The following is a 14,668-nucleotide window of genomic DNA, read 5'->3' as shown; positions in this document are numbered from 1 at the left end:
TCAGCAGATGACAGGCCAGTGTTTGGAACATGATCCCTCCCTATTTTGCAGCTGACTGCACTGAGCAGCTCAGAGACCTTTAAGTCATAAACACGTCAGGCAAAAAGCTTAGAGTCCTAATCAGGTCATCAGCAAAGGCTTGTAAAACCTGATAGCTGCAGACATACTGCTGTTTTCATCACTTTGCCTGGTGCTGAAGCACTGCTTTTTTTTTTTTTTTTTTTTTTTTTTTGCTTTCAGGGTCATACTTAAACAAGACATCTTGTCAAAACTGGGAGTTATATACTCAAATGCACAGTCTCTCCAGCACCAACGAACATGATGTGAATAGCGGATGCATCGTGACACAAAGCCTGTAGAAAAACATCAGGAACGAATACTCAGTTTGCATCCCCAGTGATTTCTACTGAAATCTGGAACTTTTCATCTGATAACTTAGGTATAGGCCAAGTATAAAGAAAGAAAAAATTAACATACGTGGACCACAATGATGAAACTGAGCTACATAAAGAATGGTTCATCTGAGTAGCGTTTTCTTTTCAACAACACGGTCAGGTAGAGAACACCAATGAAACTGTGATAGTCACACAGTTTTTATAAACCTTAATCCATGACACTGACAAGAAAACGACACTAAGTGTGGACACAATTAGGAAAAGGGGCTTTAGGATATATCCACTGTAAGACAAAAGAAAAGTGAGCATTTGTTTGGAGAAAAAAAAATACATAATCTACTAGCCACAGCTGTAACCTGTACATGTTGTTGTTTGATGGAGAAAAACAAACTGCATGTCAGAAAGAGGTACAAATGCAACAAAGCTAACATTCCTTGGATATAAACTATAACTACAGAACCGTCTTTTAGTATGTTACTCGAAATATCCTTTTGGGAACATAGATTTATCGAGGCAAATTGCTGCTCAGTATCTGAAATACAGTCTAAAAACTTGGCAAGTTATTGTCTGTTTTGCTTTTTTTAGAATGCCTGAAGACATGACATCTTAGGTGAGCTTGAGCAGGAATTTGATAAGGGTTAATAATCCAAATCTGTTCAATTCAGAATCCCAGAAAGCTTTAAAATTAGTGAAAGTTAAATATTAGCTTTAAATAGTAATTGGGAATACTAAAATAATAACACATTTAATTTATAAAGTACTTTTCATTAGGAAAATGTGATAGCGCGACATTATAAGAATGATAAAAAGAACGATAAAACAGCTCAATTAGCAGCAGTAAAAGCCTGCTCCAAAAGAGAAAGTCTTTAATGTGTTTTTGTTTGTTTTTTTAAGCAGTAAGTGTCTGAGGGGCTCTCAGGTGGTCGGGGAGGAAGTTCCAAGGTTGGCAGCTAAACAGAGGGCCCAGGCACCGACCGTCCGTACCAAAGGACGAGGCAGATGGAGCAGATTGGTGTTATGTGAGTGGAGGGAGCGGGTGGATGAGTGGGATGTGACGGGGTCCTTAAAGCTTTCAGGAGCATTGCCATGAACACACTGGTGGGTGATGAGGGCAATTTCCTCATGAATTCTGTAGGTAATGGGAAGCCAGTGAAGTTTTTAGAGAAGCGGGGTGATATGTTCCACTCTGCAAACTTTCATAAGGATTCTTACACCACAGCTACATGCGGTGTGTTATTTATGGTCATTATCTGTATTCATGTACATTTGAGAAGGGTAAAGGAATCTCTCTTATGCTCAAAAGATGGCACTTTAAAGACAGATTGATGGTTTAAACTGCAAACATCCTTGACCAAGTTCATGATTTCTCACAAGTCCACATCTGACTGGTCGACTAACTCCCATCTGATTAGTTTACAACGGAACTGAACCCTATAATGTTTTTGTAAAGTTATTTTGAAGTTGTTGTAAGATTAGAGGTTATCTCCACATGCTGGAGAGGCTCAATAAGTGTAATTAATTTAGCGATTTTGTTTTGTATTCCACTTTGCTTTTCAAGTTTCCTTTTTAAAGCAAAATTAGATGTTAAAATTTACAGATCTTAGCTTTTCCAGGTCCGTATCTGAGTGGTCGACCAACTCCCACATGACTAGTGTACCCCAGAATACAAAGGCCCTGAAATCATTTTCATTTCAGTCTCTTAGAAAATGATGATCCATGATAATTTGTAGATTCTTTATCAGGTAAATCATTATTGTTTGGGTTCATGTATGTTGAGTTATGAATTCTTATATTTCTATCAGCAGTGTTTATGTTAGACTTAGTTTTTGTTTAAATTAGAAGTTTTTTTGGGGGTTTCATGATTTATTAATACTAGATTGTATCAATTATGAGCTCTTGTCAATAAATAATTTGGCAACAGTTTGGTTGAATTGAAACAAATTCTTGTTTCTGAAGAATTCTCAACGATCTCCTCTAACCGTCTTTTTTTTTTTTTGGGGGGGGGGGTATTTAGCTCCATAGAACACACTGAACTGTTAAGTTGTGAGTCTGATTGTTGATTAATTAAATGTTCTAATGTAGTTTAGTATAGCTAAACAAACTTTTAGTTTATAGAGGTGACATTTATATGAAAGCAACGTAGGTCTATAGTTTTGTCTTCGGATGACTGTATAATAAGTGATTCCACATAAAAGACACAAAGAAAACTAAAGTAATTGTCAGGAAAAGGAGCAATGCAAGGATGAAGGAAGCAAGACTCTGGCTTTTTTTAATTTTAAAATACAACATGTCACCTGTCCTCCTTTGGGCTGGTACTTGATATTCTCCGTTGAGCCAATCTTGGACTTGACATTCTTGAAGTCGGGCAGTGGCTGGTTGATGATGCGCAGCTGCTTGGGAGTGGTTGCGGGGGATTTTGGGGGGGTGCGTACAACTGCCACTTTCCTCTCCTGAGAAATCAAACTGAGGGAGCGCGGGGTCCCAGGGGTTCGTGAGGAGGACGAGTAGCTTGGAGGGGTTCCTGGGGTGATGCCGGTGGATCCTGGGGTGCGAGGGGTAGAGTGGCCACTGCGAGCTGAACGAGATCGTACTGATTGCGCAACTGGGGGAGAAGAATTTGTGGTTACAAAGATAAGGGGAAGAGAGACAAGGGAATGAGTTGTAATACTGAGTAATGTAATTGAAGCAAGTAAATGTGAAAACATGACTACAATCCAATGCTATGGTTTGTTTATTACTTTGAAAAAGCTTTTGACCTTACTTTTAAAATCCTCCATACCTGTCATACTAGGGGCTCGTCCTATCCTATGCTCTGCTCTCATTTCAGATTGAAACGCTGTAGGAAGGAAAATTAAATGTGCAGTTTATGATTTAATTTCAGCGAGACAGAAGTAATAAATGACCATGTTTGGAATTAGCAGAGTTAAAATGCATTAAAATGTGGATTTGCACTAAAGGAAATGAATGTAATGCTGAAGTTTTAAAGGGGCCTAGTTACATATTTTGACCATGAAAAACACACAAAACAACATATATTCATCTTCAGACGAAACAATATCCACCAAGCATTCGTGCTGATAGTGTTTACTTAGTCCATTTTGAGCTTGAAAGTAATTTTGCAATGGGAGCGATCAGCAGATATAAACATTGTTGTGCCAACTGCTGGCAGTACCAGGGAACTGTCAGAAAGCTAAATAGCAACAATTAGTTATTTAGTCTTTCTTCTGCTTCAGCAAATAGAGCAAAAAAAAGGTGTAGCACAGAAATATTAATATTATAACTCAACATGGTGCAGTAATTTAACTGGAAAATATTTGGTGTATTCAACCAGAGTGAGCTACTGGCGTAGAAATTTGTAAAGTTATATTATGTGACTAGGACCCTTTAAGGTAAACAAGAACATCAAAGCAGCAATAAGACTATGAAAAAGGGGTGTAGCTTTAACTAAACAAAAACATGGAATTGTCCCTGATACAAACCTCTGATGTGAAGCTAAACATAGTACATATCTGTAGGCTGATGATTTGATAATGTGAGTAATCATCACTAAAGCTTATAAAATAACATACAAACACAAATTAAGTTGTCAGTAATAAAAAAGGGGCACATTTCCCTGAACTGGCTGAGAATAATGAAAAATCTGATACCACCCCTCCTCCTCCTCCCCGGGTTGATCAGAAAATAGGTTATGCCACCAGCTGCCTGAACAGCTGTGTGTCACTAAGTCTTTGGCACCTCAAAGTGAGTAAATCTTTGTCAGAAAAGATGGAGTGTATGCAGAGTGTAGCATGAGACTATGTAATGCTGTTGTTGGCTCATGGCAGTTACATTTTAATAGCAATGGCATCACTTCTGTAGTTTATTCCAATGTTTATGTGGTACATGTGGTGCCTAGGAGATCAAATTGCTTACGGTACCAGGTCAGATGTCTTGGAACCTGATGCTGGAACGTTATTTTCCAGCAGTTAAAGCATACCTTTTCTTCTTTAATGGTCAAGGTTTGAGACATTTAATTCCTGACTTTAAAGAAAGTCTGAATGAACAAATGTGCATCTTTTTATCCTTAGAAAGAAAAAAACATTTAAAACAATATTAGTATTGGCCAATGATCTGATTTGAGCACATCAAATATGCACAACGTTAACAATCCCTGCGTCTCCTTCAAATACAAAATCTGCAGGTTTAAAAAAATATTTGCAACAGTTACCTTTTCAAGAAGCACTCTGCAAATGAAGTTAAACTCAACTGTTCAACATTGGTGTGAGAGTGAATATTTTTGCATCCCCTACTGACAACGGTTAGGAGCCTGATGCATTTGTGAAGTGGGGCCTACATGTGGGTCTGCGGGGAGCAGTCGATCCGGAGCTGGTGATGGAGGTGGAACTCTCCTCGTGTTCTTGGTAGCCACGGCGACCCAGAATGGAGGCATGACGTGGCACAGAGGATCTTTTCAGTGGGCTCCGTGACCCACCATCCTGATGGAAAACACTCATCAACACAGTGACAAAGGAGTGGTGAACATGGCATCAGTCTAACACGAATAACGATCCCACTTGATGTCATGAGGGTTTATCTAGATCGATTTATCTAGTCCAATAAATAAATAAAAATATAAACATAAACAGCACATTCAATAATTTTCTTTGGAAATTGTGTAATGCAAAAGAAATCATGAGCCTTGAACTTTCCCACATTTTGTTACATTACCAGCTCAAACATCAATGTATTTTATTGGGATTTTATGAGATAGAGCAACACAAAGTGGTGCATAATTGTGAAGTGAAAGGAGTTGAAGGAGATGACTTAGTCCTGTTTATCGGTGGTTAACCCTGTCGCTCTTCCACTCATACTTATTGGCTGAGCCTTACTGCAACTAACTGGATGTGCTCTCCTTCATCCTCTAGAGTTGAAAACTGACTTAGAGCTCATCTGCTTTGCTGTGTTTCCCTCCTAAATGAAGGCACAAAAAGGAACTAGTACAGCCATTAACTTTTTACATTTTTCTCACAAAGAATGTACTTCTGAATCAGTGTTTCGGTATACTTTTGGTATGTCGGTCATGGCAAATGGCCATTGAGACAGACCCAGGTTCTACTGGGTTTTCCTTAGATAGAAAGCTGTTTGAAGGTTATAGCTACAACTTTTTATTTAAAAGGATTGATTTTTCAAAATTAATACATCCACATGATGTCTAGAATGGTGCAGAATATAAGTATATATTTAACTGAAAAATATATAATATATATATATATATATAAGTGTTTTTACAGGTTCAAAATATATAAATATTGACTTCTGGTTATGATCCCAAAGTCGACACAAAAGGATTTTGCACCAATATGAATAGTAGGCTGAAGTCACCTGAGACGAAGCTCAGGCGTTGCAAGATCTCAGTGATAGCGCTGAGAAATGGCTTCTTCTCAGCGTTACATTTCTCAGATTCAAGCGGGCCCAAAAAGAAGCAAAATAAGAGGTGAACGTTGGTCAAGCTTTTGAGCATTGGTGCCAACTTAAAGAATCAAAGGGGCTCATAAGCCATGCGGAGGTTGTCCTTTCTAGACAGGTAAGTTAATTGTTTGCTAATGCTTAAGTATGAACTTTAAATATAGGCCAATGTAACAGAGAAATATTTGGTGAACCAAACTGTGCTATTGTAGCTCTGGCAGCATCTTTAAGTTTGCTGTCCTGCTATGAGGTGACGGTAACCCGCAATATCATTTTTTTTACAACGTCCAACAGCTTTTCAGTGTCTTCTGAAGAAAAACATCCTAACAATTTAATAATGCCACCACCATATTTCACAGTGCTAAGGTGTTTCCATCGCAAACAGTATTTTGCTTTGATATCAAACATTTGCGATGCCCCCTACATGCCTTCAGACTTATTACTTAATTTCAACAATGGCTTGCCTTGTGCCACTCTTCTGTAAAGTCCAGATTTGTTGAGCGCAGAACTAGTAATTGTCCTTTCAACAGATTTTCTCCCCTGAGCTATAGCGCTCTTTAGCTCCTCGAGAGTAACCATAAACCTTGTGGATGCTACTTTGATTAATGCTCTCGTCGCCTGGCCTGTCAGTTCAGGTTGATGGTTTTAATAGTTTGCAGTTGTGCCATCCATTTTTGGCCCTTGTCACCTTTATTTGACAATAATGTGACAGGAAAGAGGGTTGAGAGACAGGGTGGAGACATGAAAACACAGAACGGGATTTGAACCCGGGACGACCACGTTGAGGACTCTGAATATTGGCCGAGCCCATAGTTTGTTTTCTTGTTGTTTCTTGGTTTTCATGATGCTGTTTGTTCACTTATGTTCTCTAACAAACCAAACATTTAGATTTACAGTATGATGTGATTTAATCGCTTTGTTGTTGTCTTAGGCCACTTCTGAAGACAGTTAATTGTGCTGGATTTTGTTTAGATGAATCAGAGTAAAGGGGCGTAAATAAAAATGCACGCTACACCTTTTAGAATTTTAATTTAAAACATAATGTAATGAATGAAAAATAATGTTTCCTTTTTTTATTTCACAATTATGCACTATTTTGAGTTGGTTTATCAAATTAAATCTCAATAAAATATAGTGAGGTAAGTGGCCGTGAAATGAATATAGCTGGAAATGATCCAGTCGTAGTAATACTTATGTAAGGTACTGTATAATGCTCAACTGATCAACAAATATGAAAAGGTGGAACAGGGAACATCGTGTTCAGCTCAGGCAACAGCAACCGCCACACATTAATAGATGTATTAGAAGACATTTACTGGATGCTGTAAATGACATGACATTTAAGGAATGCAGAAATTGCGTCATTTTAGACATAATAACTGTTATTAACATGGTGAAGGAGGAAAATGGAGTCGAGGCCACGCCAGCCGATGGGGAAAGGGTCACGGGGTTGACTCTACACCTAGCCAGTATATTAAACACTCCAGATGGAACTGTCTCGACTATTTGCGCAAAAGGTATCCAGAAAACATTGAACAGACTAGCTTTCTAAGCTATCTTTTTTCTCTCTCTTATGAACTGCATGCAGTGAAATATAATTTAAGCTATTTATACCTTGAAAGTCTTTTATGGCTGCTGGCCAAGACGGATCATCAGAAGGCTCTACAGATGGTGTCCATTTAATGAACAGCGTCATGGAGTGTTTTTAACTTGGTGCATTGAACTTAGGAAAGTTTACAAGCATTTGTTTTACTTTATGATAATTGTCAACAAATTATGGCACAATGAGCCGACTAAAGTTGGGAAGCTGCTACATCAAGCAGGGTACTGGCTTATTCTCGGGACCCTGACCTCGACTGTCACAGTCTATAGAGATATGTTTTGCTTTTCACTATAGTTTGTCTTAAACAATTTTTAGTGCTAATGTTTTTTTCTAATGTTTGGTATTCATCTTACTGGGTTTGATGCCAAATGTTACGTCAGAGTTGGTTTTGCTTAGTTTACTCACCGATGCTCTGTCTCGAGACTGTCTGGCAACACTGAGAGGATGGCGACTGTCTGACAGCGCTTCTGAAAGAAAGAAATAAGGGGAAATTATGCAGGATAAATCCAATCCAAATACAATTAAACTACAGTAGAGGCTTCTGAAATTACCCACTTTTTCGATCATATTGTTTGTACATGGTATATAACACATTTTATGCTTTAAGGTAATGTGTTTGAAGGAAGAAAACAGGTGACTTAGACAGGGGTCAAGTTGTGGTAGGAGGGTCTATAACACTGTGGCTCTTATAGGGTTTTTCTGGTCTGCAGTAGGAGAGAAAGTTTCGAGACTACACAGGGCATTGAAGTTTGTTTCATGCGGTCCAGCATTGCCACAGATCAGCCTGGATGCCTATGCTTCCCTGATACTGTCAAAATGGAGATGCCAGCTTCAAAACTGGAAAACAGACTGGTGGAAGAACACGGTCATGTCTGGTGACTCACATTTTCTTTTACTCCATGTGGACGGCCTGGTACACACCAGGAGGAACAAATGGCACCCGTATGCACAATGGGAAGAAGGCAAGGCGGTAGAAGCAGTGTCATGCTTTGGGCAATATTCTAGCTTGGAAACTTAAGCTCCTGCCTCCCCGGTGGATTTGTATTTTTACACGTACCACCTACCTAAATGTTACAGACTACGCAAATCGCCCTGATGGCAGTGACATCTTACAGTAGGAGAGCAAAACGGTTGAGGAATGAACAACAACTTTGAAGTGTTGACTTGGCCTGCCAAGACCACAATCATATATATATATATATATATATATATATATATATATATATATATATATATATATATATATATATATATAATTGTAGGCTTTAAGTCAAAGACTTGGCATTAAATGACACAGAGTGAAGGATTTGTATTATATAAAGCAACCCTGGGAAATAATCTAATTGGGCCAATGCAGCTGTAAGCTAAGCTTTCATCATTGGTGACACAGAATTCAGTCCATCAGGGGAAAATTAGGTGCAAACTGCCTCTGGGATAGAGCAGGATTACAACAGACTCTTTATAGAACAAAACATAGACTGTTAGCTTTGAAATAACACCATGTGGAAAGCAAAGAGTAGAAAAATGCTTTAAAAAAAAACATAGCTTCAGAATTTGCAGGCCGATGAAAATCAAATTATGCAATTACCAGATCACTAATGCTCCAAACCAAATGCAATATTGAGATGTGGTGCAGATAAAGGTAACTTTTTGGAAAAGCAAAGTGACAACAGAACAACAGCTTTACAACTATGCTTGCATGTACAAAACTCTAAGGGGATTAATGTACTTCACGAAGTTAAGGATCACAGCCTTTCTTTTCATTAAAGGCAATGCTTCAAAAACAGTAAAAAAATAATTTGATCAATCAGAAGGATTAAATCAAAACAAATGAAACATTTCTTTTGACCTATTTTATGCTGATTAAATAAATAGAAAAAAAAATAATACAACCAAACAGAAAGAACTGTGATCAAAAAAATTAACCAATACCCACAATAAGAAAACACTGATACTGCATGACAGATGTGATGGAAACTGGTGACGGTTAAGATAAGAGCTGTTTGACATATATAGGGGGATCATGCATCACCTGTGGGTCTCCTCCTTGGGCAGGAGTGATGCTGGATGGGCCGTGTGTGGCGGACTGCTGGCTTCATGCTGCTCCGCTTGGACGGAGATAGAGTCTGGGTCTCCACTTTTTTGTTGAACTCAGTCTTCTTTATGATAGCTAAACAATTGGAAGAAACAAGGTAAGTGACTGAAGTGGAGGGGTAGTAGAATGCTAAGAACAAACACAGTGGTTACAAATTGTAATTGTAGTCAGTAATTCACATGAATCTCAGTTTTGGTCATGGAAAACTACTATTTTGTAGAACAAGCTTGAACAAAAGTAAGACGGAAGATGCATAAAAATGTCAATATTTGCCTTTTGAGATTGAAATAAAAAGAAAAAAGAATTCCTTCTAAAACTGTGTTTTCTCTAATTGACCACAATTCCTGATCAATTTCTGATTGCAGTTTATATTGATCATGGTAAAGGAAAATTTTAATATTTATTATGACATACTGTAATTTTTTTTTCATTATTGTATACATTTATTTTATTTTATTTATTTATTTTGGGGGGGGGGGGGCACATACAAGTTGACCAAATGTATGTTTACACATTGTATATTAAATTAATTAAGAGATGAAAAAAATGAAAAAGGCAGTATAATTAATTTAAGGAAGCAGGGCAATTTGCCGATCATACATTGAAACAGTGCTACCAAATACACCACCCTGCTTTAAAAGGTATTTTCATGAATTTTGGATAAATTATGACAAATGCTGACCTTTTTTCTTCTTGAGCTCTTCTCGGGGTATGTAGACGGGCTCTTTGCGAACAGGTTTGCGTTCAGGCGTAGAGATGCGACCTTTACCCCGCCCTCCTTTAGCTTTGGGTTTGACCGCTTTTTCTTGCTTTTCCGTACTCCGCTGCTGTGACAGCTTGCTCGGGACCGCAGCGGGTTTCTTAACTGGACTGGGCACCTTGGGTAAAACCTCAATCTGCTCCGTTGCCATACTCCTGTCGTCGTCTAATAAACAGGACAGTAGAAGAACGCAGTGTCTGGTTAGAAACAGCAGAAGGAAAATGGAACGGGGATGAATGTTATTATAGTACAGGTATTTAGAGTGGCGTTACCTTGTGTATCTACCCAGGAGCTGTCCAGGATGGAGTCGTCTACTGTTGTTTCATCTCTATCATAGCTTTCTGATGGTCCCTCTGTTTCTCTGGTCTGAGCCTCTTGTGCTGGGGAGGCAGGGGTTTCAGGAACTTCCCCTACCTCCTCAAGGCTGGCCGCCTCCAAGTCTGCTTCCTGAGCCAACTCCACAGACTCGTCCTCTTCCACCTCTTCTTCTTCTTCTTCTTCTTTCCGTGCACCAACGCAAAGGGCTTCGGCCTCAGGTGGAGCCGAGAAACGAACGCTGTGACCTGGTTCTTCAGCTTCATCGATGGTTTGCACCACTGTGATGAAATCATCTTCAACCATGACCACGGATTCAATCGCAGCGTGGGTCTCTGCTATCTCCTTCGTCACCTCTGCTCCTGTACTCGCCTCTTTCAGCACATCTTCCTCAGTGAGATTCATGGAGGAATTTTCTGCTTGCTGCTTGTCTTCTGCTTCCACTGACTGGTCTAAAACCATTTTGTCCATCCCAGCCAGTTTCTCTTGCTCTTTCTCCACTTTGACTTCCATGTCTGTCTTTTCCTTTTCCTCCTTTTCTTTTAATTCCCTCTCCATCTTTTCCTTTTCGATCTTCTCTTTTAACAATTGATCCGCTCTTTCTTGCTCCATCTTTTCATTCATTTCTCTATGTTCTCGCTCTATCTTTTCTCTTTCTTCATTCTCTTTCTGCTCTCTGTCCTCTTTTTCTTTCCTCTCCCTTTCTTCTTTCTCTTTCTCTCCTTCTCTTCCCTTTCCTTCTTCTCACATTCTTCTTTCTCCTTCCTCTCCCTCTCTTCTCTTTCCTTCTTCTCACATTCTTCTCTTTCCTTCCTCTCCCTTTCATCTCTTTCCTTCTTCTCTTTCTCCTCCCTTTCCCGTTTTTCTTTTTCTTCCCTCTCTTTTTCTTCTATTTCCCTCTTTTCTCTTTCTTTTTTCTCTTTCTCCTCCCTTTCTTTCATCTCCCTCTCCTCTGTCTCTTTGTTTTCTCTCTCCAGTCTGTCTTTCAGCTCTTTCTCATGCCTTTCGGCCTCCTTCAATATCCTTTCTGCCTCATCCTTCTCTCTTCTCTCCTGCTCCTCTCTTTCTTTCAGTTCTGCTTCCTCCTTCATTTTTCTTTCTTCCTCTTCTTTCTTTATTCGCTCAGCTGCTTCCCTCTCTTGGTCTTCCTTCATTTTCCTCTCCTGTTCATCCCTTTCATCTTTGTTTATTACTGACACAGGCGAAGCTGATCTTTTGGGTGAGCCGTACAATTCCCTTTGTTTAAGTTTTGAGGGTGAGAGTACTGGGGAAAGCAGTTTGTCATCATCGATGTTGCTTTCTACAGATGAAGTAGGCGATGTTTTCACCGGTCTGGCGATGCGGTCCTTGGCCATGCCGGTCAGCTGGTAAACGTCCTCGGCATCCACCTCCTCATAGGCCTCTTGGTGCACAAGCTTCACCTTCTCTCGGAGCTCCTGCAGTTCCCGCTCCTCCTCCAGACTCAGAGGCCTGTCCTCCATCTCCAGCTTGCGGATCTGCCTTTCGTAGTCGGCGATTTCAGTTTCTGTCACTGAAGCCTCGCCACTGGCTTGGCGTTCGATCTCACTGGCCGACCTCTCACCTTCCTCGAGAGTCACAGTGACCGTCGGTGTCACAAAAGGCTCGCTCAGCTGAGCGAGAGGTGTCTCACTCACGTGTGTTGCTGGCTGATCGTTTGCTTTGCATTTGCTGCTTTCTTCGACTGAATCCTTTCTTCCCCCTTGACTTTGGTCTTCCCCCTCGTCAATATCAGCGCCTCCATATGACTGGCTCTTGTCTTCCAAGGACGTATCTCTCACTGCTAATTTTCTCGCCTGCTCAGCCACTTTCTCCTCCAAAACAGAAGGGGTAAAGCCTTGTATGGAGGCGTTGGTAGGGCTAAGCACGTCTGCAGGGGATGGCATGGGCCCTGAATATTCACTAAACACACAGTAGCCCATCTCTTCCAGTTGGCTATCACTCTTTCTTATGCCGGGACTCAGTTCCCCTGAACACAAACTAGCGAGAGGGTCATCGGTGAAAGTAGGGTCATCGTTTTTGAGTGACTTCTTCTGGATTATTTCGGGGTCTGTGTTTTCTGAGGCCAGTCTCGATCGGGTGCCTGCAAGGTCTAGCATTTCCGGCAAGTCCTGCGTCATCACCGATCCGTTTTTGTAAGACTCTTTATTTGGCTCAGGGGATTCAGGGGATTCGGGTTCTGGACTGACTTTTGATGGATGTTCAGCGGTTCTCGGAGGGGAAGAGGAATCTGATGTGACAGAAGCTGCGGTCTCCAGGATAAGGGGAGGGAATGATGGAGGTTTATCTACTGAAGGTGTAGAAACCGGAAGGTAGTCAGCTGACTCATCAAGACTTCCACTTGTATGTGACATGATGTCAGTGGCCAGTGGGGTGAAGTTTCTTTGCCTGCCTTGTCCAGTCTGATCTGTTGTTCCTATGGTGATGTTAAGCGAGTAACTCCTCTGCTCTAAGGCGAGCTTACCAGGGGAAAGCCTGCATTCATTGCTTTTATCAGGAATTGCAGGCATACCAAAGTCTCCAGGTGGAACCTTTTTAGTTTCAGGTTTATCCTTAGCCTCTGCCAGTGTGCTGTAGCTGACTTCCTGGGACTTGGAATCATCTTTATTTGTCTTTTCACCAGATCGACTCAGCTCATAATAACCCTCACCCTTACATTCTGTGCCTTCCTCAACCTCCACAGCTGAGGTTTCAAAGTATGCCGACATGCCTGATTTGTCAGTGGCCTCTCCGGTTTCAACTCCTCCTTGAACCTTGACTCCCATCGAAGAGAAATCAGAAGGAGCAGTGATGCTGCTGAACTCCACCACCTCCACCGAAGGCTGTTTTTCTGAGACCGTGATTGGCTCGCCGTATGTAGGCTGAAGTGTGAGAGTCCGGACTGGATCTTTGGCTTGGGTTTGAACATCTGGAGGCACAAAAGATGGCATATCCATGGTCGGGCTCTCCGGTACAACTCGTTCGCCAGCAAAGAATCCTTGCATCTGGGGCTCAAAAAACTCCTCTGGGCGCTTTTCTGATCCGATGCTGTCTGGGCTTATGGACTCACTGTCCTGCTTGTCTGCGTCCATCTTTAAAGCTGTAAAGATATCTGTAAGTTGACTGTTTCTGTTTCGCACAAGAAAAAAGTATTGCTTTAGCATGCTATGAACAGGGATCGTTTATAAGCCGGTCACTGGGAAAGCTTTCACACAACGAGGCAAAGCTCTCCTTCAGAAACTTACAGCACAATGATACAGCCATCACTGAAGAGGTACGGCAAGAGTGAGGGCCCACCATGTCACAGATGGATGAAAGACATGAGATGGAGCGTGACGGAGCCGGCATGAGGCAACTGTAATGCTGATTTATGGGAAAACGGTTATAAGAAATGGAAGGAATAACCATGCATCAGAAATCAATGACAAAGAATACGGCATCTCTGTCATGCATTGAAAATCATCGCTGTACTTTAAGCATAAGTTAGAGGTGATACCTACTCAGATATCTGTATGTGAATATTTTGGCTCATTGATGTCTTAATAATATAATTGAATCATCCAATAATCACTTGTATTCTATCGAATGACAGAGAAATGCCATATGTTGGCACTCACAAATTGAGAGGAAAAAAGTAAATTAATATACTTTTGCATTTTCTGTAATGATATATTGTTTAGAAATATGTACGGTTCTCCAAACACCTCACCAAACTGATCGAGAGACCCCAAACGTAGCTCCCCTATAAACTCTTTGGACTCAGACCGATGGCAAAAGTGGGCAATGCATGTTTATCCCCTATGACTCATGGCAACATAAAATGTGCAGCACTGGCATACCAGCACCAAGCCATTATGTGTAAACATAATGAGAGACTAGTAAGCTTATAAGCTGATGAAATTAAAAAAGAAGAAGCATTGTCATGTTTAGCGTCACGTCACATCATTATACCAACACGAAACGGCCGGCCCCAAAAAACTACAGCGAGAAAATAAGAACGACGAGCAGAGACGACACACAAGAAAACCAGGCTAATTTGAACAATGGGACTCTTTTCA

At 40.6% G+C, this 14,668-nt stretch overlaps 1 protein-coding gene across 1 annotated transcript in view; it reads right to left on the bottom strand.

The window, feature by feature from the left end:
- map2 (microtubule-associated protein 2) overlaps positions 1 to 14,668 on the bottom strand; it is a 71,461-nt gene that overhangs the window by 13,937 nt on the left and 42,856 nt on the right. The window contains 8 exon segments of the mRNA XM_036128632.1: positions 2,690 to 2,997; positions 3,175 to 3,231; positions 4,729 to 4,870; positions 7,849 to 7,910; positions 9,476 to 9,613; positions 10,221 to 10,463; positions 10,571 to 11,326; positions 11,362 to 13,710. Of these exon segments, the coding sequence (XP_035984525.1) occupies positions 2,690 to 2,997; positions 3,175 to 3,231; positions 4,729 to 4,870; positions 7,849 to 7,910; positions 9,476 to 9,613; positions 10,221 to 10,463; positions 10,571 to 11,326; positions 11,362 to 13,710 (4,055 nt within the window).

This window comes from Fundulus heteroclitus, unplaced genomic scaffold (genome assembly GCF_011125445.2).
Source record: "Fundulus heteroclitus isolate FHET01 unplaced genomic scaffold, MU-UCD_Fhet_4.1 scaffold_105, whole genome shotgun sequence".
NCBI lineage: Eukaryota > Metazoa > Chordata > Actinopteri > Cyprinodontiformes > Fundulidae > Fundulus > Fundulus heteroclitus.
This window is presented reverse-complemented; position numbering and strand designations above follow the sequence as displayed.